Here is a 22,786-nt window from a genome sequence, read left to right on the forward strand (position 1 = left end):
CCTGCAGCCAGCCTTGAATCTTAGCTCCAATACCAGCTTCTTTGCCTTGTCTCTGCCCTTCTTGGTCTCTGCCGGCTCTTTGCTGAGCTGGGCCAGGCCTAGATTCAGACATTAGCTCCACACCCCCCCCCCCCCACAGCCCACCCTCATTTCTTATACGGCATAGCAGCCCCTAAAACTAGGAGGCCTCACAGGAGAACTTAGGAGCCATTGAGCTAAGGCAACACCACTGGGGCTTCGTCAGCTGAAATTGTGTTGGAATTATAGTTCCAATTGAGAAGAATTGGGATCTTTATCATATTTGTTCTTCTTCCTTTTTTTTTGGGGGGGGGTGATGTGGGCGCTGTCCCTGAACTCTTTTGCTCAAGGCTAGCACTCTACCATTTTGAGCCACAGTGCTGCTTCTGGTTCTCTGCTCATTCATTCGAGATAAGAGTCTCATGGACTTTCCTGCCCAGGTTGGATTACAGGAATGAGCCACCAGCACCCAGCTGGTGTTATTATTATTAGAAGGGTGATGTACAGAGGTGTTACAGTTACGTAAGTTAGGTAACCAGTACATTTCTTCTTGGACAATGTCACCCCTTCTGATTGATATACCTTTAAAACTGTTAATTTTTTTTTGTTGTTCCTCAGTGTCATTTCTGAATCTTCATTTCAATCTTGAACATAATGTTATTTTCTATTAGGTTACGTTCCACATTGGTTCTGTGGAGGAAAGCGTGAACTATTTTGTGGTCTTTCATGGGAGTGAGATCACTTCATTGCTGCCACTTATGTATGTGTCACCCGTATGTGCGCAGCCTGCAGCTGAGGCAGAGGTTAGGTTCAAGTCCGTGGTGAGAAGCTTGGGGTAGGAGAGGTCCATGTGCAAAGGCCACAGGGCAACCCCGGGGCGGATCCCCGAGCGGGAAGCCTGGAAAGCCAGGCCGGGTGAGAGGGAAGAGCCAGACGTGTTTCTGCTGCCAGCATGGGAAAGATCTAGACTTTTCGGTAGAAGCAACAAAGAACCGTGGTGGTGTTTCTGACAGAGGATCTGTTCCATTTTACTTACTGAACAGTCTGTATGGGAGACGTGTGGGTGATGGCGAGGGCTGGGGGGCTCTGAGGGCTGGAGGGAGGGCGGGGAGGAGGACATGATGTAGCGCAGGTCCAGAGGTTGGGGTGAGGGTGGCTACCCCCAGGAGCGTGCTGGGGAGGCGTCTCTGTGGTTTCTTTGGTTTCCTACGGAGCATTCGTTCAGTTTTCTGCATGGGAGACCCCATAGCTACAACCCCCGCCCCTCGCATCGGTCACTTTCCAGACCTCATTTCCACAAAGCCTAATTTTTCTTCATGGCAATCTTATCCTTGAGGTGTGCGTATTTTTGTGCCAGTACTGGGATTTGAACTCAGGGCCTTGTTGTACCTTTGCTTAGCTAGTATTCAAGGCTAGTACTCTACATCTTGAGCCATGCTTTCACTTCCAGCTTTTTGTTGGTTAATTGGGAATCTGAGTGGCTTGGATGTTTCTGTCTGGGCCTGCTTGGGGCAGTGATTCTCGGATCTCAGCCTTCTGAGTAGCAAGGATTACGGGCATGAGCCCCTGGCACCTGACTTGAGGCTTGTGTTCTTAATTCATGGCATGGCTGAGCAGCTCGGTTGACGCCCACACCCCGCTCTCCCTGGCAGGTGTCTGACAGCTCCGTGGCCATTGTGCCGGCCCAGTACATCTGTGCCCCGGACAGCAAACACACGTTCCTGGCGGCCCCAGCCCAGCTCCTGCTCGAGAAATTCCTCCAGTATCACAGTCCCCGCTTCTTCCCACTGTCCCTGAAGAACCGCAGCCACCCCGTGCTGTCCGTGGACTGTTACCTCAACCTGGGATCACAGGTAGCGCCCGCCACGGGACCCATGGGGTGGAGGGACCCCTGGGAACAGAGGTGGGTTGGCATCCCAGATGGAGCCCACGGGGACTGACCAGACAGACCCAGTACCCTGTGCACACCAGACACTGCTACAACACTGGCAGGTCACTGAGCCACGTCCGGGCACTTTAAACCATCGCTACATTATTTCGCCCAAAGCCCATGCAAATACTATATTGCATAGGGAAATAGCCTGCACATGTCCAGTAACATACAACTTTTCACAGCTTTTTCTCTCTATGTCTATATGTACACACATATATTTATACATACACACATACATACATACATACATGCATGCATGCATACCAAAAATGCATGTATACATCCATGCATATTTGTGCCAGAACTGGAGCTTGAACTTGGGACCTTGTCATCTTGCTTGACTTTTTCTCTCACACCTGGATCTCTACCACTTGAACCATGCCCTCACATTTGGCTTTTGTCTAGTTAATTGGAGATAAGAACCTTTCAGATTTGTCTGCCCTGGCTGGCTTTGAACCGTGATCCTCAGATCTCAGCCTCCAGAGCATTTAGCTGGGATTATGTAGGCATGAGCCTGAGTTTTCCCAGATATTTTTGATTGGTGCTTCGCTGGGTCCGTGGATGGGGAGGGAACCCATGGGTTCTGAGGGCCACCCGCATTGAACCCCGCGTCTCAGCTGTCTAGCCCTGCCTGGTAACGAGCAAGAACGAGGCTGAGCGAACTGGATTCCATCCCTAAATAGAAGATGCTTTCAATCCCACTCAACTCTGACAGCATGACATTTCTGAATCTCAGATCAATTCATGAATGTAACAAGTCTGGATCTACCTCCTAGATATGAGTTTGGAAATAGCAGGACAGTGTTATATCTCCATTCTTCCCCCGCCTCCCCAACCCTCACCCTCACCTTCTACCGATCTTGACCTTGGCCAAGAGGTTTGTTGGGTGTGAGCCCCTGGTCGCCGAGCGCTGCATGGAAGTGGCGCTAGTCTTGGGTCCGTTCTTTTTCAGATTTCCGTTTGCTATGTGAGCTCCAGGCCGCACTCTCTCAATGCCAGCTGCTCAGAGCTGAAGTTCAGCGGGCTCCTGCTCTACCTCTGCGACTCCTTTGTGGGAGCCAGCTTCTTGAAAAAGTTTCATTTTCTTAAAGGTAACACTCTGGTCCTGCTTCTTGACTTGATGAGCTGACATCTTTGATGGCAGGACCTCTGGCTTGATCCCTGTCTGGGTAAACTGAGGCTCAGGAAGGGGAGAGTACCAGAAAGCTGTGATTTGCTTCCTGGGGTTCTTCCCCTTGTACTTGTTGAGCAGAGACAAACACACATCCCCTTTCTTTGGGGTGACTGGCAGATAGTCTCACCTGTGTCGTTTTCCCCTTCCAGAGCTTTCTGTCAGCATTCAGGGCCACTGTGGTGTGCTCTCTCTAGCCCCTCTCCTTTCCTACTGGAGTGGATGAGACGCACAGATACTCATTCTATGAGTCACATCCGGGTCCTCAGTGGGCCTCCGTGTGCAGGGCTGGCCTTCCACTCTAGCAGGTGCTCGAGGAGCCAGCAGGGCAGCACAAGGCCTGGGGTGGGGGGGGGGGTAGTGTGAAGTTCATCCCACTACCTCTGCCCTCAGGAAACAGCCCCCAAAGCGAAGACTGGACACGCAGGGAGGGAGGGAGAGAGCCTTGTGGGAATATGAACACCGAACTCTGAATGATGGGTGTGCTGTGTGCCCGTTGCAGGGTGGGGGGAGGAATTCTCCTAGCTGGGCACGTGGGGGAAGGTAGGAATCAGCCCAGGCCTAAGGCAGCAGAGAAGATGGGGATGGACCAGGTGTGTCAGCCCAGAGCGGGTGTCCATACTGCTTGATTTGCAGTCAGACATGTCGCTCTCCTTCTATTTGCCTCCTCTGTGCTGCTCTTTAATGTGAGTGTGTGTGTGTGTGTGTGTGCGCATGTGTCCGTGCATGTGTGTGCACATGTGTGCGTGCTAGCACTAAGGTCTGAACTCAGGGTCTGGGCCCTGTCCCTAAGCTTTTTTTGTTCAAGGCTAGTGCTCTACCACCTGAGCCACAGATCAAGTTAATTGGAAGCTAATGGGAGATAGAGTCTTGGGGACTTTTCTTCTCAGGCTGGCTTTGAACTGCCGTCCTCAGATCTCAGCCTTCTGAGTAGCTAGGATTACAGGCGCGAACCACCGGTGGCCGGCCCTGCTCTTCAGCTTTTCTTTGACCTCCATGTTGTCCTCTCCCCAAGGCTGACCCGACAGGCCCTGGTCCCACTGTCCGTCTTGCTGGGATGGATAATCACTCGGAGGAATGAGAGCCATCAGCCCTCGGCTCTTCCTGTCTGCACAGCCTCCCATGTCCTCCTGTTTGCCATCGCCCATGGGACCTTGCAGCAGGTGTCCTTTGGGAAAAACTCACCCCTCTGCCGTCGCCATTGCAGGTGCCACCCTGTGCGTGATCTGTCAGGACCGGAACTCACTTCGTCAGACCGTCGTCCGCCTGGAGCTGGAAGATGAGTGGCAGTTCCGGCTGCGGGATGAGTTCCAGACAGCCAACGCAAAGGAGGACCGCCCGCTCTTTTTTCTCACTGGACGGCACATCTGAGATTCAGGAGTAAGAGAAAGAGAGAGAGAGAGGCCGGCAGAGCTCCTAGAGGAGCTCCTAGCGGAGTGGGGTGCTCAGATCCCTCCTACTGCTAGGCTAAAGGAAGTCTTGGACCTCGGGGTACTGGAACTGGAATAGACCCAGGCCGTCGCTCTGCAGCCGCTCAGGGCACACGTGACATGCAGGCCCAGGCATGGGTGACAGACAGCGTGAGGATGGGTCCCCACTGGACAGAACTGAAAGCCCAGAACTCCATTCTGGGCCAAACCAAATGCCCTAGGCTGTTTAGCATTTGTGAAGAATGAAGTTTTCCCCTGTGGTCCTGCCGTTCCTAGGCTTCCACGACACACTTGACTTTTTGATCTAAAGAATCTTGAGATATCTCATTGAGGTGCCAGTATTCAGGCAGTAGATGTGATTTCAGTAAGTAGATTTCCCTACAGCCTTCTACAAAGCAATATTCCAAAGGAACAATTTCACCATAGAGATTAGGGACAAGAAGCAAAAAGGGGTTCATTTTCATAAGAATTATTTAATTGTCTACAAGTTTGCTCCTGTAAGAAGCTAGCCCAAAGGCATCAAACTCACTGAGGTAAAATGAGTTGTTTTACTTCAAAGAAAATAAGATTCTATTAAAATAATGGAGGGCAAATACCCTACCTCTTAGAAAGGGCCAAATTGCAAAGTAGCTTTCTTGAAAACTAAAAGGGCTTTACGGAGGAAATTAAAATGGTTGAGTTGGTTCTGAAATTTGCCTTACAAAGGAAAGACGATTAAATTGTTTACTTGATTAAAAACAATTAAAAGCAACCAAAGTGATACATAAGATAGTTAAGAACTAGACTTATGATTATAATTTATTGAAGCTCAGTTTCTTTTTCAGTTTCTTAACTAGTTTTCTCTTATTCGTGCTTGTTTCCTTTGGGAAGAGGCTCACCTGTCCCGAGAGAAGCGAGCTGGTATGTGCCATGAATTCCTATTCATAATCAACTAGGCCAGGATGCTGTTTAAAGCATCATATTAGAGCGCCACCTATGGGCCAGATGCTGGTACACGATTTATCTTGAATCCTTTGCACAGCCTTGTGTGGCCATCTGACAGCTCCCATTTCAAAGATGCAAGGGTTGGGATGCTAAAGAGTGTAGCTCACCAAGGTCATACTGCTGGAAAGAACTAGAAGCACACTTCAGACTCCTGGCTTCTGGACTCCACGGTCCAGGTCCCCACCCTACACTGCTTTTGAAGTGGCCCAGGGCAAAAGGAAAACGTTTAGAGACACTAAAAAAATACACTCATCAGAATGTGTTCTATGTCCGTCTGAGACATTTCTAAGCACTGTGATTGATAATAATCCAAGAAGAAACTGTTTTACAAGATGATGCCAAAGAATTTGTCAATCTTCCCTTCCGTTTAAAAGTCTACGAATATAAAATATTTAGATCAAGGTTTATATAAGGATAACTTTGTTTATGCCATTCCTATTTTGGATTAAAAACTGACCTTCTTTAGTTAAAATTGTCCTTTTGTAAATATCAGCTCCTGTGTCATTCCTCCATTTTTGTTAGTTAATTTAAACTTGGGAGGGAAAATCCCCAGAGTAATCCTGTTGCCTGTTCCAGTCTTATCAATAAAGCCCATTATGCACTTCTTGTTTGTTTGGGGGTGTTTGCTGTGGTACTTTGGGAGGAATTCATGTGGGCACTAATCTTGGGGGACTCCCTGCTTAAAGAAGCCTCCAACTATAGCGGTGGTCTATATTAATACATGGAGGAATTTCTGAAAGAGAAAAGGAAGACAGAGTGTTTCCTTCAGAAGACAAAGACGGAGGGGACGGGAGCCCCAACCAGAACTGCCTGCTACCCAGGAAGGACGGTCTGGAGCACTGTGGGCTTCCTGCTGAGGTAAGTGGGGCCTGGAGGCTTTGTTAGGATGACGGACAGGGGAAACAGCAGGGCAGTTTGAGGGCTGTGTACTTAGAAGAGAGGCTGTGGGATATTCCCATAACTTGGCTATGGTGTGTTGTGCAGTAAAAATGTAGTTGTGCAGAAACAGCCTAGACATTCTTCACTGGATGAGTAGATCAAGAGAATGATATATATATATATATATATATATATATATATATACACACATATATATTCATATTATATACATAGGAATTTTATTCATCTGTTAGGAAAAATGATACTACGTCATTTGCAGAGAAAGCGGATGGACCTGGGAAAAACGTTAAGTGAAGCAAATCAGGCCCAAAGATACAAAAGATAATGTTTCCTCACATATGGAGAAGTTAAGTCTAATATATACACATGTGTGTAAACATATACAGGGTCATAGGCATATATAAATACCTATGCACAAAGGCATCAAAACTCTGGAATATGCAGGGGAGGGTTCCAATGGTGAAAGTCCTTTGAACAACGAACTTACAGTCTAACAAGATCTATCTCAGGAAGCTGGAACTTGGGTATCAGGGGCGAGGTCCAGGGGAGGGGTAGGCAAATGGAGAGGGAAATGTGGGAGAATGCAGTCATAATATTCAATGTACGTATATGAAAACGGAGCTAGGAACATTAAGGGAATGCGTGGTGTTGGGAGAGATGTGGGGGTGGTTGCCGGGGTGACATTGATCAGGATGCACTAGACTCATAAACTGACATGTTGAATTCAGTTACTTAAAGGTAATGTTTTAAAGACTGGGCAGGGAGATGGGAGGTGCCAGAGCCTGGAACAGAGCCCCCCTTCCCCTGTGAATGAAGTTCTCTGAGAAGAACCAGTGGACAATTTTAAACTATTGCAAGGCTCACTTGTTACTTCAGCACAGCCTACCCTATCTTGACTTGCATGATGCCACCTGGTGGCTCTGGGAGATGTTCCAATCTTGAGATGCCCACAAAATAGAGATGCCACCACACCTGAGTACTAATCCTCTCATAGCCTAAATTCAAGGGACAAAATCAGTCTCTCAGTTAAAATTCAAGGACATTAAAATATAAAAGAAGCACAATGAAAAGCAAAGTGGAGTTAAAACTCCAAAGAAATCTTTATTCTTTAAGCCTAAGATCCAACTTATCTTCCTTGACTTCATTTGTTATTTTCTCAGCTAGATGCTTGGTAGAATTGGGGCTTTCTGAGTGACTGCAGACTGGATACTCTCAGAAGCATGAATCTTCCCATGTCATCTGAGGTAGGTGAATAGGTGGAAATTTTTTTTGATGTTCCTTAACTTTGTGTGTGTGTGGTGGGGGGCCTTGAACTCAGGGCCTGGGATCTATTCTTGAGCTTTTTTTTGCTCAAGGTTAGCGCTCTACCACTCGAGCCACAGCTCCAATTCTGGCTTTGTTTGGTGGATAATTGGAGATAAGAAATCTCATGGACTTTCCTGCCTGGGCTGGTTTCGAACTTCAGTCCTCGTATCTCAACCTCCTGAGCAGCTGGGATTACAGGCGTGAGCCACTAGTGGCACCCAGCTGCTGTTCCCTGCCTTTTAGACCCAATGTGTTCAAGGCATCATCCTAGATTCTCCTACCAATGGGCTTTCCCTCATAACATTTAGACTGCAAGACAATTAAGTATTTTCTCAGGCAAAATAGAATACACATTCAATGTTGCCTCAAACCACAGAGGACTTTTAGGTAAAGGAGTGGGAAGGAGACCCGGTTTAGGCGGTGTCAGGAAGCCAGTCTGCACCTGTGGTCTGGGTCCCAGGTTGTCTGAACTTGAACTGAGCACCTTTCCCAACGAGGTTCCCTTGTAGGGAAAATTCCGTCTGGATTCTTCTCTCCTATCACCAACAATGGTGTTTGGAGGTATCACTGCCTCATGCCCTTGAGAAGCTTGTGATTTCAGAGATGGCTTGTTACTTCAGCACAGCTTAACCTCTCTTGGCCAATAATCACTGTGAGCTATGTCCTCTAGCCTTATGCCACTTGATGGCCCTGGGAGATGTCCCAATAATGAAATGCCACAAAATAGAGATGCCATCACAGATGAGTATTACTCCTCTCATAAATTCCAGGGGCTACCCAAGCCCAGAGTTCAAGCCCCACGACCAACAAAAAATAAAATAAATAAATTCCAGGGGCAAAACCCAAAGATGATGCCTCCATTCCAGCCCCTCACAGCTACAGTGTTCATGAGTTTACCTTCTGGGGTTGACCAGTTGTCCTCAGCTACTCACATGGTAGAACTAGGGAAACTGCCAGAATGTTCCAATATGTGTAGTGTCCATCATGCAGTCAGGCCTGCCAAAACCTACCCTTGCGGGGTCCATCTTTTTGGGACCCTTCTGGTGATGGAACACTCAGGCTGCCAGGGGTGTTTGAGGCTCAGGTGCACAGGGAGCAAGTTCTACCTGGCAATCCAGCCTGTGAGCTGGGTGGTACCCACAAAGCAAATATATTAGGTGCCTTGTTGAGATTGGCTTGCCAGATTCACTGTGGAAACATGGTAGCTTCCAGAAGGTGAGCATGACACATAGTCATGGAGCCGGCCCTCAGCATCAATTAGAAAGCAAATGTAATTCTGCAAGCACTCAGCTGGAGGAGAAAACGGCATGTTTCTTTTGATTTTGTCTATATGTTATGTGGGAAGGAGGGAGGGAGGGGAGGACTGGGGCTTGAACTAAGGAGCTGGGCACTGTCCCTTAGTTTTTTCACTTAAGGTTGGTGCTCTACCACTTGAACCCCAGCTCCACCTCTGGTTTTCTGGTGGTTAATTGGAGCTAAGAGTCTCATGGACTTTCCTGCCTGGGCTGGCTTCAAGCTGTGATCCTCACATCTCCGCCTCCTGAGTAGCTAAGATTACCGGAGTGAGTCACTGGTTCCTGGCTAAGGTAGAATTTTAACTGTGCTATTGCTTGGTGCTGTAGAACCCGACTCCTTTCTGGGGAAGGAAGCTTCTAGCTTCATGCTTATTTCTTCTCAACCCTGATGAAGGCTGGCCCTCTCATGTAGTCTCTATGGTTTTGAACAGAAACCCTGTTCATGCACCTCTGGCAGCCCAAACACAGCCAGAACACGCCATTGTCGAGACCCTCACGTCTCCCAAGTCTGTACCTCATATCCCCATGGTTTCATGTTCAAATGTGAGAAACCAGAAAGTCCTCAAAACCCAAGAACAGTGGCCCAAAGCCAACAGCAAAGCTCCGGGGCTCCCAGTGGGTGGGGCAGCTCTGGGAGGCTCGGGCAGTCCCTCCTGTGGTCGGCTCGGGCAGTCCTTCCTGTGGTCCCGTCCACGCTGGCTGTAGAGCTGTTTCCTTACCATCCTGGCTCACAGATGCTTCTCTGGTCAGCAGAGGTAGTTCCCTAAGAACAACCCGGAACCCTTCCAGCATTTTCAGGGGAAGGTCATGATGGAAGATGGAAATACTGCAAACAAGCAACATTTGTTCTTCAACAGGCTCTGGAATTCTCAAGGCAGGCTGTGTCAGGGGAGGGGCAGGGAGCTGGAAAGCAGTAGACCCAGAGATTGGGTCAGTCACCAAGCACACATTAGAGTGTAGCAAACGCTTCTGAGCTCCAGTGATGTTGCCAGTCACTTCCTAGGTGACTAAATAGCTCTTATTTAATTTCATGAACACAGGAACACTCAGAAGCAGCTATCACCGGGTTCAACCTCCTGAAGAAGAAACCAGGGCTCAGAGAGATTAAGTAACTTGTCTAAGATCACACAGCTTAGCAACTCTGTACCAGCTAGTCACGCCTGCAGGTATAATCACCTTGCCACAAACATTACAGCTTCTTCCTATTGTGAGCAGTTTATTTCCACTGAAGGCCAGCTAAGAGCTTTTCCGTGTGTGTGTGTGTGTGTGTGTGTGTGTGTGTGTGTGTGTGTGTGTGTGTGCTGATTCTGGAGTTTGAACTCAGGGCTTGAGCATTGTTCCTGAGCTTTTGTGCTCAAGGTTAGTGCTCTGCCACTTGAGCCACAGCCCCATCTCTGGCTTTTTGGGTAGTTAATTGGAGATAAGAGTCTCACACACTTTTCTGCCTGGGCTGGCTTCAAACTGCGATCCTCAGATCTCAGCCTCCTGAGTAGCTAGGATCATGGGTGTGAGCCACCTGGAAAGGGAAGGCACTTTAAAGGAGCTCAGTTATCAGGTTGCTTTTTGGAGGTGCTGGCTCTGAGTACACACCCCATAGTCTACATAGCATTGGAGGAGTCTGGACAACCCAACACTGGCATTTAGAAAGATCTGTTAATAAAGAAATTTGCTCCGTGCTTGCTAGCTCTGGCTTCAGTCTACAGACAGCTTTTATTTGTGGGAGGATTGCAAACCAAGGGTGCTCCTTGGTTTTCTTTCTCAGTCTACTGGCTTGGCCAACTTCTCAGCTCCAAGGGGATTAGCATTTTAATGAACAAAACAGTTGGGAAGTTTGGTGCAGACTTTTAAAGTCTTTGGCGCACAGCGCAGAAGCTAGAATTGTGTGACTGCATTTGTCATTCACCGAGTACAACGCCCCAGTTTCTTCCTTTCTTTCTGAAACTGGAGGACACCCATTTTCTTAACTGAGACCTTGGGCCTCTCGAATGCTAGTTCTTACCCCATAAAGTGGTGTCTCCCAGGAAAAGCAACCCGGCTTACTCTGAAGAGAGAGTTCAAGGGCTGAGCTGAACCCCCAGAAGATAGATTATTCCCTACTCCTGCACCTCAGAATGTGACTTTATTTGGAAATAGAGTTGTTACTAGATGAAGTCATCCTGAAATGAAGGCTGTTAGCTAGGATAAGACACTGCAATGAAGGAAACTCATAAAAACAAAGAGGAGAAACACAAATGCACTCCACCATGGCACAATGGAGCAGAGACTGGGGTGAGGGAAAGGCACGGCTTACCCAGGAGACAAGTTGGAAGAGGAAGGATCTTTGAGCCCCTACAGGAGCCATCACCCTCAGAGTCAGATTCGGAGCCTCTGGAATTGTGAGAGTAACTGGTGTTGTCTTAAGCAGTGCAGTGCATGTGGCTTAGTAGAAGCAGCCACAGGAACCTGACCCAGGTGAGCAGCACTTGCTCTGTCTTTCAGAGTCTGGCCAGAGCTCCCTAGAGTGGAAACGCACACTGATGACGTCAGGGCCCTGAGACAGAGCTGGTGCAGTCAGTGGACACTTCCACTGCTTTTGGTCTTATCCAAACAAGCAGTCAGGCCAACTACCACACAACTACATAGACAGCTGAGACAGAATTATACTCAGCACTAAGGAGCCTATGATTGCCCTTTAAAATAATGATATCTAGGCTGGTAATACTAGCTACTCAGGAGGCTGAGATCTGATTGCAGTTCAAAGCCGTCCAGGCAGGAAAGTCCATGAGACTTTTATCTCCAGTAAACCACACACACACACACACACACACACACACACACACACACACACACACACACACACGAGTGGGGCGGGGCTGTGGTAGAGTGCTAGACCTAATCTAAAGAAGCTCACAGACAGCCGGGCACCAGTGGCTCATGCCTGTAATCCTAGCTACTCAGGAGGCTGAGATCTGAGGTTCACAGTTCAAAGCCAGCCTGGGCAGGAAAGTCTGTGAGACTCTTATCTCCAATAAACAACTAGGAAACCAGAAGTGGCGCTGTGGCTAAAGCAGTAGAGCGCTCACCTTGAGCTGAAGAGCTGAGGGACAGCACCCAAGCCCAGCGTTCAAGCCCCACAACTGACCAAAAAAAAAAAAAAGAAGTTCACAGACAGTACCCAGACCCTCTGTGTGCCCGTCCAGAACCTAATTTTTTTCAGAACACATACACCAAAATCTAATAGCATGAGATTTTTTTTCATTCATCTTTTTTAAAAATTTGAAATGATTCCAGATTCACTTGCAGGTTTGTTTTTTTTTTTAAGGAGTTTCTGCTAACGCCTGTAAGGCTTATTTTTTTTTTTTTTTCTCTTGGTCAGGAGTCTTGAACTCTGGGCCTGGGCGCTGTCCCTGCACTCTTCAGCTCAAGGTGAGCACTCCACCACTTGAGCCACAGCACCACTTCTGGTTTTCTAGTGGTTTATTGGAGATGAGTCTCACGGATTTTCCTACCTGGGCTGGCTTTGGACTGTGATCCTTAGATCTCAGCCTTCTGAGTACCGGCACTCGGCCTGGGCAGAAAAATCCGTAAGACTTCTATCTCCAGTCAGCCACCAAAGGCCAGAAGGAGAGCTGTGGTTCAAGTGTGCCAACCTTGAACAACAAGGCTAAGGGACAGTGCTCATGCCCTGAGTTCAAGCCCCAGTACTGGCACAAGAAAAAAAAAGAGGAGATTCTGTGCACTCTTTGGGGTTTGACATTGTCGGTTTTAGATATAGTACAGTTCCATCACTGCATGAATCCTTCAGATCATGGTTTCCAACCAGTCCTCCCTCCCTCTCTCCCTCCCTCCTTCCCCATTTCCTCATATCCTGGGGGCCTAGCAATCGCCGCATTTCTCTAATTTTGACAGCTACTCTACAGAAAGCTCTTGGGGGTGCTAGCTATCGCACTAAACATTCCCCCCTCCCCCATATTTGGGCTGTCATTTAATTCTTAAAATCTAAATCCTGTGAACAGAAAACTCCAGAAGAGTGAGGAAGGCTTCCAGAGACGCAGGGAAACGGCAGCAGTAATAACACCAAAACAACAACCGCAGCAAAGCAGCAAAGCAGCACCGGCTAAGGATTTATTGAATACTGGCTCTGCTCCAGGCACAGTGTGAATCACTTTGACCTTAAGCTATACTGAGAACTGGGTTCTATTATTTAGCTCATTATACAGACGAGAAACTGAGGCCTCAGGGAGTTATGTGGCGCGCCTGCAGGTGCTGGCTGTTAAGTGCGGCCCTGCCTTGCTGTGGTCCTGCTGGCTGCGCGGCTTGGCTGAGCCATCAGCTATGGGATAGCCAGTCCTCCTGCTGGCTTGCTTATTCTTGTATTTCATCCCCATCAGCGCCTTGGGGGTCTGCCCACCACCTGACGCTGCATCCATCAGGGTGAGGCTCTGGGCTTGTGGGGCTAATGGCGTCATGGTGGGGTGTTTGCCACACAGGGACCTGAGGTCTTCCAGGAAGAGCTTCCTGAAGGAAGGGGACATGGCGTTGTACAGGAGGGGGGTCACCGCTGGGCTCACATAGAAGAGGGCGTTGGTCACCATGTAGAAGTAGTGATAGAACTCGTAGAGTGCGCTGGAAGAGAAACCCAGAGGCCTGGTTAGGGGACAGAGGCCTCCTTCCAGTGCCAGCCCCTCCTGCTGAAGAGTGCCTCTCCTTCTGCAGGGAAGGAAGTGGGGGGGGGGGGCGCGAACTGAGCACACGCTCCTCCACCCCCTGCTGTGCTCGCCTGTGCTTTGCCACCCTTGGTGTGGTGCCAGGACAATGAACGGACAATCAGGACTTCCATCCATGCCTCTGACATGCTGCTGGGTCAAAGAGAAGGTCAAAGTCTTAGGGGCTGGGCCTGTGGTTCATGCTGGGAATCTGGCTATCCTGGGGAAGTGGAGGGAGGAGAATCATCATCTAAGGCTGGACTGGGCAAAAGTGAGACCCTATCTGAAAAACAAGCCAAAGCAAAAGGGCTGGGGTTGTGGATCAATGGTGAGGTGCTTGCCTTGTGAGTCCAGACCTTGAGTTCAAACCCAGTCTCTCTCTCTCTCTCTCTCTCTTGCACACACACACACATGTACACAGGGAAGTCTTCCTGAGAAGCCCTGCACCTTGTTGAGAGTTGCTCTGTGGTGGTAAGGGCTTGGAATGTGCATGCACAGGAGAATGCATGGGTGTGGAAGAGGTACCAGCTAGCTTCTGAGATGATGTCCTCAGAGGCCACGTGGGGCTCTCCTTGGTTGCATGCTTGGCTTCCTCTTATAATCCCAGGCCCATTGGTTTCCAAACTGTAGAGAGTGGATTTTCTCTCCTCTATTTCAGAAAAGTGGGTGTATGTTTTGGTCTCTGTTTAGGGGACTTTTTATTTGCTCACAGAGCTATTTCTTGTGACTTTCTTTTTCTCTCCTAATACCATGGTCCTTGCCTCATTCCCTAGCCTGGAGGCTTTTCTCCTTCTGGACATCAGGACATTGTACCCCTGCTTGACTGACTTTCCAGAAGGTTCTCATTCATATGGCCTTACCATGTAGGGCACTTTCTGATCATGCCCTGTTCCCCACCTTCTCGGGGAGATTCTGAGAGTGCAGAATGCACAGGACTAGCTGGACAGCAGGCCAGAGCTCCAGAGGACCTAGCAACCAGGAACAGTTCTGGGAAGCAGTGGAGACCCCAGGCCCATCCCAATGGGTCCCTACCTGTGACCAGGGCTCCTCAGCACACTTACTCACTCCATCCATCATCAGAGACATAGCAGTACATGAGCCTGCGGGCATGGTACGGCATCCAGCAGATAACATACACGGCCACGATGGCTCCTGAGAGACAATGGGAGAGGAAGGGCATGATGACAGAGCAGACATATTCCTTCCTTCCTCTCCAAGGGAGATGCCCCACATGGCAACAGCATATCCCTGGGACTTATTCCTGGAGCCAAAGGAGGTCATGGCAGGGAACTTGGTTATCTCACAGATCCCTATCTGGGCTTCTTCTTTTATTTACTTGTGTTAGTGCAGGTTGTGGGGCTAAAACTCTGGGCCTGGGCCCTATCCCTCCCTAAGCTTTTTGCCCAAGGCTAGCACTCTACCACTTGAGCCACCGCTCCACTTCCCTGAGCTTGTTCTTGAGCCTTTCACTACTCAGTCTTCTAGGGGAAAGTCCATTTCAACCAGGTCCTGGACAATGTATTTCCAGAACCATCAGCCAGCTACTGAGGTCTATTCATAGTTTGGGGAACTATACTTCCACCGGGATGACTAACCTCCTATCCAGCAGGATGTAAATGTCTGCCCTGCTTTGGATAGCTTCTCCTGCTGCACCTCTTCTGATGATTAAAGGCAGCACCATCCACCCAGCACACAAGTCACAAAGCAGAGTCTTCTTAATTTTCTATTCCCTCTTTTATCCTCCTCGTGTTTCTCCTCTCCATTTCTGCCCCATCCCTACTGCTACTACTCCATAGGGATGGGGGTCTCCCCTCCACCAAACTCTAACAGCTGCCCCCTCCCTTGCCTCAACATGCCATTCCATTCTCTAGGCCAGTGTGGCTCCTGCAGCAACATCCAACTCGCTGATGTTCCATAAGTGACTTGGTAGAACTGAAGAATCTTGGGCCCACTCCAGATCTACCAAGTCTGACTCTGTGTTGAGACATTACAAACATCAAAGTCTGGAAACACTATTTGGCCCATCCTTCAAAGAGGACAAATCTCCTATCACTCCAGGCCACTGGCTCTTGCAGTGAAGCTGGACACCTTCCTGTGCTGGTGGTGTCCCTGTCAGTCACACTGCACTTAGATTGTACATCTCTGTCCATGCTCAGGACCTGACATGGTTGAGAGCACAGCTCTGTCTCTAAGCCAATACTCCCACAAGCTAGGGGCATAGCAGGTGCAGGGAGAGAGCCAACTTCCTGTGCTTTTTGCAGATACTCTTACAAGGCTAAATTGTCCCAGCTCCTTACAAAACAAGTAAGCAAACAGATGTGTGATGTAGGATGGGAAGGGGGAGTTGAGGGGAGCTAGCTGCAGGGACCCAGCTCCTCTGGGGTCCTCAGTTCAGAGTGGCAGTTCTTCACTGTAGCTGCCCCTGGTTTCCATCCCCACACTTCAGCTTCCTGAGATGGGGCCAGGTCTCTGTGTGTACTGCTCCCTGAGGCAGATTGGGCCTTGGTGAACAGAATTCTACCCCTCACCCCCTGCCATTTTTTTTTTTTTTTTTTTGTCGATTGTGAGGCTTGAAGTCAGGGCCTGGGTGCTGTCCCTGAGCATTTTTTGCTCAAGGCTAGTACTCTACTACTTGGAGCCACAGCTCCACTTCTGGTTTTTAGGTGGTTAATTGGAGATAAGAGTCTCATGGACTTTCCTGCCCAGTCTGGCTTTGAAGCATGATCCTCAGATCTCTGCCTCCTGGGTAGATAGGATGACAGGTGTGAGCCACCACTCAAGGAATTCCCCTTCTTGCTTTAACTCTCTCACCACCTGTGCAGGAAGTCTGTTGGTGGGTAGATAGCTCTCCAGGGGCATAGTGAAAAGGAGGCCTAGAGAGGGGTTGTAACTTGCTAACAGTGCCTGGCTAGGGGCAGGGGAGGCAGTGGTTGTGACAGAGGACTTAACTGAGACCCCGGATGCTGTGCTGGAGGCGGTGGATCTGGCTGGCATCCTTGTGTCTCACCAGGCCGGCCTGGCCCCCCAGGGTCCTCCTCCACGTGAGGAAGCCCAGAAGACCCTCCTCACTCAGAAGCTCCAGGCGGCTGGGGATGGTGTTGCCGGGGGCTGAAGGTGAGGGCACCTGAGCGTAGAGGGCCATCAGGTGGCTTACGGTGACCCCATTCAGGAAAGCAGTTAGTGCCAGAGGGAGCACGAAAGATACCAGCACGCTCACCTGTGGAGGCAAGTCCAAGGGTCATGGTCTGGTCATTAGGCTGCTCCCCAGGCCCAGAATTTAGAGACAGAAGTGGCAGAAGATAAGGCTGTGGAGGATCTTGGAAAGGAGAGGATAAGACAAGTGAAGCATATTTGGGATTGGTTAGTAAGCACATCATCATTAAATCATAAAGGTTTCAGAATGGAAATAAACAGAAAAGACAAAGGGGAGGGAATGATACGTGGGAACACCCACATTAAAGAAAATTTTTCTAAAAGATCAGGGCTGCTAGATCAAAGAAAGGCTGCCTGAGTGCCTGGAACAGTGGCTAGACAAATCCACACCAAGGCTCAACATTCATCAGCCTGACAATCTTCAAGAAACAATTTGATGCTTTCTAAATGGAACTAGAATAACATTGCCTTCTTAAACCAATGGCTGAAGGTATGAAATAATGAGTAATGCTACACGGTTTTGTGGGAAAAACAACTATCTTAGAATTTTATACCCAGCCATAGTAGGCCAACATGAAGACTAAATTTCTGACCTGAAAATTCCTTTTATTTTTTTTTTGGTGGATTTTTTGTTAGGTCTCAGGAGGCTACAAGAATATATTTCCTAGGTCACACATAGTGGCACATGGCTATAATCCCTGCTACTCAGGAAGTAGAGACAGGAGGATCTTGGTTTGAGAACAGCTTAGGCAAAAAGCTAAGAAGACTCTCATCTGAAAACAAAGCCAGGATGGCAGATATGCCACTTCTCTGTGGTGGAGAATGATGTAGAGGCTGGAGGGGCAGGCAGGATTTGTTACTAGACATCACAGGCCTTGGCTTTCTGGTGTGTGTGTGTGTGTTTGTGTGTTTCCAGAAATTGAACCCAAGCCTTCCTATATACTAAGTAATTCTATACCTCTGAGGGACACTCCAGCTTTTGATATTTTTTAATTTAGGCAAAACAACTTTATTAAAGAATGTCCTATGTTTTAAAATGTTCAGTTTAAAAATTCTAAAATGTGGTCATGTGCTGGTGGCTCACACCTGTAATCTCAGTTAGTAAGGAGGTTGAGATCTGAGACCCCAGTTTGAAGCTAGCCTAGGCAGTGAAATCTCCTTCAACTAACCAGCAACTAACTCTCATGTCCAATTAACTAGTGGAGGTGTGGTAGACCTCCAACCTTGAGCCAAGAAGTTAAGCAAGAGCATGAGGCCATGAGTTCAAGCCTCAATACTAACACAACATACGAAAGGATTGCAAAACATGTGATTTTGCTGGGTGCCAATGGCTCATGCCTGTAATCCTAGCTACTCAGGAGGCTGAGATCTGAGGATCATGGTTTGAAGCCAGTCTGGACAGGAAAGTGTATGAAAATCTTATCTCCAGATAACTATCATGAAGCCAGCAATGAAGCTGTGGCTCAAGTGGCAGAATGCTAGCATTGAGAAAGAAAAGCTTAGGGACACACCAAGCCATGAGTTCAAGCCCCAGGACTGGAGTGCTCTCTCTCTCTCTCTCTCTCTCTCATTCCATGTACTTGTTCAGGCTACAGGTCACATGTGAATTTCCTCTAAAATCCTCCCTGATATTGGATGTTTAGGTCTCCATTACATCTATGCAGAATCCCATTAAAACCCATGAAGCTGGATGTTCTGTCTAGCTTTGTACAGCAACAAAAATGACAGTAAACACTGCACTTGAAGTTGGTAGTTTTGTAGTAATACACCCTACTGTCCTGGTACCAGCAGCTTTCAGAAAATTCTTTCTTCCAATAGGTGTTTCTGGAGCTCAGCACCATCAGAATATTATAACTGCCAGATGCAAACCTACCAAAGGTTTCAAATACAAGTGAAAAAACAAACAAACCTGAGCAAAGCCAAGATCAGAAAATTGGACCCTTCTTTCTCAGGACATTAACTTTACCATAGTTAAGATATTTCCTATTCACCAGGTGATGGTGGCTCACACCTGTAATGCTAGCTACTCAGGAGACTGAGATCTGAAAATTGTGGTTTGAAGCCAGTGTGGGCAGAAAGGTCTGTGGAACTCTTATTTCCAATTAACCAGTAAAAAGTCAGAAGTGGAGTTGTGAATCAAGTGGTAGAGCACTAGCCTTGTGCACAAAAGCTAAAAGGTGGTGCCCAGGCCTTTAGTTCAAGCCCAAGGACTGGCATGCAAGTGCGCGTGTGTGTGCGCGCGCACACACACACACACAGAGGACAGGTACAGCTTTGGTTATAAAGTAACTCTGGGGAAAGTGAATATGATGGAAGAAGTTAAACTGAAAGCACTCACCTTTCCCCTCTGACAGCCATAGCTTAGAACTGTCCTTGCTGTCCACCCCGCTGAGTCATCTCCCCTCCCCTTCCCCCTGAACAACTGTGCCCTGCAGTTTTGACCAAGGCCAGATCTGAGGCTGACACCCCTGGCAGGATACAGATGCAGTTGAGGCCTTGATACCCTTCCAACTCAAGGGAAGCTTGCTCTCCCACCTTGCCTCCATTGCAGCTGCTTCGCTTCCACTTGCCCTTCCTGACTTCACTTCTGCCTCATATTTAAAGGCACCCTAGTTGTAAGGGAGGCATGCCATTTCCCCTCCAGCCAGGCTGAAGGATATTTGGTTACCCATCACAAGCTTTCCTACTGAATAAAACCTGTTGGTCGGTAGAGTGGTAGAGTCTGTCTGTTCTTTTTCTTTATTCTTTTTTTGTCAGTCACAGGTCTTGAACTCTGGGCCTGGGCGCTGTCCCTCAGCTCTTCAGCTCAAGGCGAGTGCTCTATCGCTTGAGCTATAGCGATAGCTCAAGTCACTTCTGGCTTTTTCTACTTATGTGGTGCTGAGGAATGGAACCCAGAGCCTCATGCATGCAAGGCAAGCACTCTACCACTGAGCCACCTTCCCAGCCCTTCTTTTTCTTTTCTTACAAAATGGAGTTTGAGGTTTTCAGGAGTGACACAGGGAGAGGAGAAGGAGGGAACGCGATGATGAGACAGGGAGCTGAGGCTGATGGGAGCAGAGTAGGAAGAGGAAGCGGCAGGAGGGAAGGCAGAGAGGGAGGTTCAGAGGCAGCCATCCTGGTTCAGCACAGCCATACATCCTGGTTCGGTGCTCCTGTGAGCAAGGCACTGTACTTGGCTGGGAAGAAAAGCTAGGGATAAACTCTCAGGGGGAGAGCGGGGAGAAGTGGAGGAAAGCAGGATGTTTGTGGGACAGGCTTTTCTGTGCCCTGGGCACCATCCCATGAACACATGACTTTCCAAAGGGTTGCTGTACCAAGTTCTTGCTGTGAAGACAAACCTGAGTGAGCAGACACCTTTTCCTGAGTCAGGGAGGGGAAGTGGATGGTCTCCTGGAAGCCAGGGAGCCCCTGACAGTGACCAGAGAGCCCAGGCCTGCCCCAACACCCTTGCCCTAAACCCTTCTTTTTCCTTTGTCTTAGTTGTGTAATTCCTTGCAAAGTTCGGAGCCCTGACTCAAACCCTCCCGCCTCTCCCCACCTCCACCATGGCTGCGTTCCTTAGTGTCAGAAATGGGGTCTGAAGGTTTAAATACCCAGTTCTTTTGAGAATAAATTAATTATAAACAAAGGTTCAAACTTTAAAAAAAAACTTCCCATCAGGCATTGGGGCTCCCGAGGGGGGAGTTCCCCACTTGCATTGAGCCAGGATGGCCAGGCTCCACCAAACGTGCTGGAAATGTGAACTCACGGCCTGTGAAAAGCAAGGCAGGGTGTGAGCCATGTGAGATCCAGTCTGGGAAAGTAGCAGGATGCCGGACAGGCTGTTGCCACACACCTGTGCCGAGGTGAGGTTGGAGGAGGGATCTAGGAAGGGGAGCCAGGGCATATTCCTCCCCCTCCCCCCTCCCTCCTCCCCCTCCTCCCTCCTTGGGCTGCTCTTGAGTCGCCTGCTAGGAGTGGCCTCACCGGGCAGGGGGAGGGGGCTGCTGATGCTACAGCCGGGTGGGACCGAGTAGCCTGCTTTCTCACAGGCCCGCCAGCCAATTGGTACACAAACCCAGGAACATCTGAGCGCCAGTCCCGAAGAGAGGGGAAGAACACAGAGTCCGAGTTCATTCTGAATTCAGAGCTGGGCTCCTCTCCACGCTTCCTCCATGCTTAACTCCTTTCTAAACATCTTTGTAAGCCGGTCCCAGTGGCTCACGCCTGTTATCCTAACTACTCAGGAGGCTGAGATCTAAGGATCCCGGTTCGAAGTCCGCTCTGGAAAGTCCTTGTGACTCTTATCACCCATTAACCAGCAAAAAGCCACAAGCAGAGCTGTGGCTCAAGTGGGACTGCGTTAGCCTTGAGCACAAAAGCTCGGGGACAGTGCCCAGGCCCTGAGTTCAAGACTCAGGAGCAGAACAACCACCTACCCACCCACCCAACCAATCCATCCATCCATCCATCCATCCATCCATCCATCCATCCATCCATCCATCCATCCATCCATCCATCCATCCATCCATCCATCCATCTTGTCTGTCTGTCTGTCTCTATTAGTCTTCCTAAGAAGAGTAACGAGCCGTTTCCTGGAGGTCACAAATGTTGGAGTGGAGGCCGCCTTTCCCTCCCCGGGACCCTTGGGAGGGGAGGCCGGGCCGTTTCCTCCCCACCAGCCCTCTCCTTTACCTGGACGTACACCCGGAGCGCGGCGCGGCTCACCAGCACGGTGCAGACGCGCGAGGCGGGCTCGGGCTCCCCGCCGTGGGCCCGCGGCTCGAGCCTCTGCCCCACGAAGGCCGCCATGGGCAGGGCGAGGCCGAGCGAGGCGGCCCAGACCAGCGCCAGCAGGCGGCGGGAGCGGCGCGGCGTGAGCAGGCGGCGGGCGCGCAGGGGCGCGCACACGGCCAGGCAGCGCTCGGCGCTCAGGCCCGCCAGGCCGAGCACCGTGGCGCCGGCGCCCAGCTCGCGCGCCAGGTAGTAGCCGCGGCAGCCCAGGTCGCCCAAGGCCCAGGGGTCGTGGGCCCACACGACGCGGCAGAGCTCCACGGGCACGCCGACCAGCAGCAGCAGCAGCGCCGCCAGCGCCAGGCTGAGCACGTGCAGGCGCTGGCGCCCCGCGCGCCCCGCGCCCGCCTTCAGCACCACGCGCGCGGACAGCGCGTTGCCCGCCGCGCCCAGCGCCAGCACCAGCGCGTAGAGGCCGGTGAACAGCACCTGCGCCCAGGGCCGCGGCTCCGCGCCCAGCCCCGGGCTGCGGGGCGGCCTGGGCGGCCGCGGGCTCCCGGGCTCCATCCCGCTCCCGCGGCCCGCGCTTCCTCCCTCTCCCTCTCTGCCCGGAGCCCGGGCGAGCTGCCCGGTGCCACCTCCTCCTCCACCTCCTCCTCCTCCTCCTCCTCCTCCTCCTCCGCGCCGGCACCTTCAGAGCGGGGAGGACCGGAGCCCAGCCTGCCAGCGGCTGTCACGCGGCTCCGCCCGCCGTGGTGCCTGGAGAACCGTGGTTCATGGTGGGAAGGGGTCGTGGGGCTTGAACTCGGGGCCTGGGCGCTGCCCCGAGCTTTCTCCGCTCAAGGCGAGCGCTCTACCACTTGGGGCCCATCTCCACTTGGGGCTTTTTGCTGATCCATTGGAGATAAGAGTCTTCCGGACTTTTCCTGTGCCTGCTGGCTTTGAACTACAGTCTTCGGCTCTCAGTCTCCTGAGTAGCGAGGATGACAGGTGTGAGCCACCAGCGCCTGGCTTGGAGGATTTTCTTTTTGCTTTAACTTCTTGCAAACGACATTTGCCACTTTAAAATATTGACTCCCCTCTGGAATTTCTGTGCAGATTAACGGAAGAAACTTGGCGCGCAATCTCCTGCTGTGCAGCAGCACACATGGGCCTGCATGGAGCTTCGGGCTGTGGGCTTTTTCTGTGTGCAGTCT

At 50.1% G+C, this 22,786-nt stretch overlaps 2 protein-coding genes across 4 annotated transcripts in view; one reads left to right on the top strand and one right to left on the bottom strand.

Moving 5' to 3' along the window:
• Greb1 (growth regulating estrogen receptor binding 1) overlaps positions 1–6,140 on the top strand; it is a 73,766-nt gene extending 67,626 nt beyond the window's left edge. For all 3 annotated transcript variants that reach the window (XM_042680854.1, XM_042680855.1, XM_042680856.1), the window contains exons 30-32: positions 1,671–1,871; positions 2,904–3,042; positions 4,330–6,140. In XM_042680854.1, coding sequence (XP_042536788.1) covers positions 1,671–1,871; positions 2,904–3,042; positions 4,330–4,493 — 504 coding nt within the window. In that variant the 3' untranslated portion in view covers positions 4,494–6,140. The remainder of the gene's footprint in view (positions 1–1,670; positions 1,872–2,903; positions 3,043–4,329) is intronic.
• Positions 6,141–13,259: 7,119 nt separating this feature from the next.
• On the bottom strand, positions 13,260–22,157 carry Ntsr2 (neurotensin receptor 2). The gene is made up of 4 exons (XM_042680777.1): positions 21,552–22,157; positions 16,671–16,938; positions 14,783–14,873; positions 13,260–13,641 (listed from the first exon to the last, which is right to left on the bottom strand). Exons 1-4 carry the CDS (start codon positions 22,155–22,157, stop codon positions 13,260–13,262), a joined length of 1,347 nt encoding a protein of 448 aa, XP_042536711.1.
• Between the last annotated feature and the right edge of the window lie 629 nt (positions 22,158–22,786).

The sequence above is a fragment of the Dipodomys spectabilis genome, unplaced genomic scaffold (assembly GCF_019054845.1).
Source record: "Dipodomys spectabilis isolate Male_0828 unplaced genomic scaffold, ASM1905484v1 ptg000066l, whole genome shotgun sequence".
NCBI lineage: Eukaryota > Metazoa > Chordata > Mammalia > Rodentia > Heteromyidae > Dipodomys > Dipodomys spectabilis.

Excerpts from the sequence above, each read along its gene's own strand:
- Ntsr2 (XM_042680777.1), bottom strand. The coding sequence starts at position 22,157 with ATGGAGCCCGGGAGCCCGCGGCCGCCCAGGCCGCCCCGCAGCCCGGGG. Across the intron at positions 16,939-21,551 it reads CGCTCCGGGTGTACGTCCAG|GTGAGCGTGCTGGTATCTTT; the intron begins GTAAAGGAGAGG and ends TTGCCTCCACAG. Across the intron at positions 14,874-16,670 it reads GCACAGCATCCGGGGTCTCA|GAGCCATCGTGGCCGTGTAT; the intron begins GTTAAGTCCTCT and ends ATTGTCTCTCAG.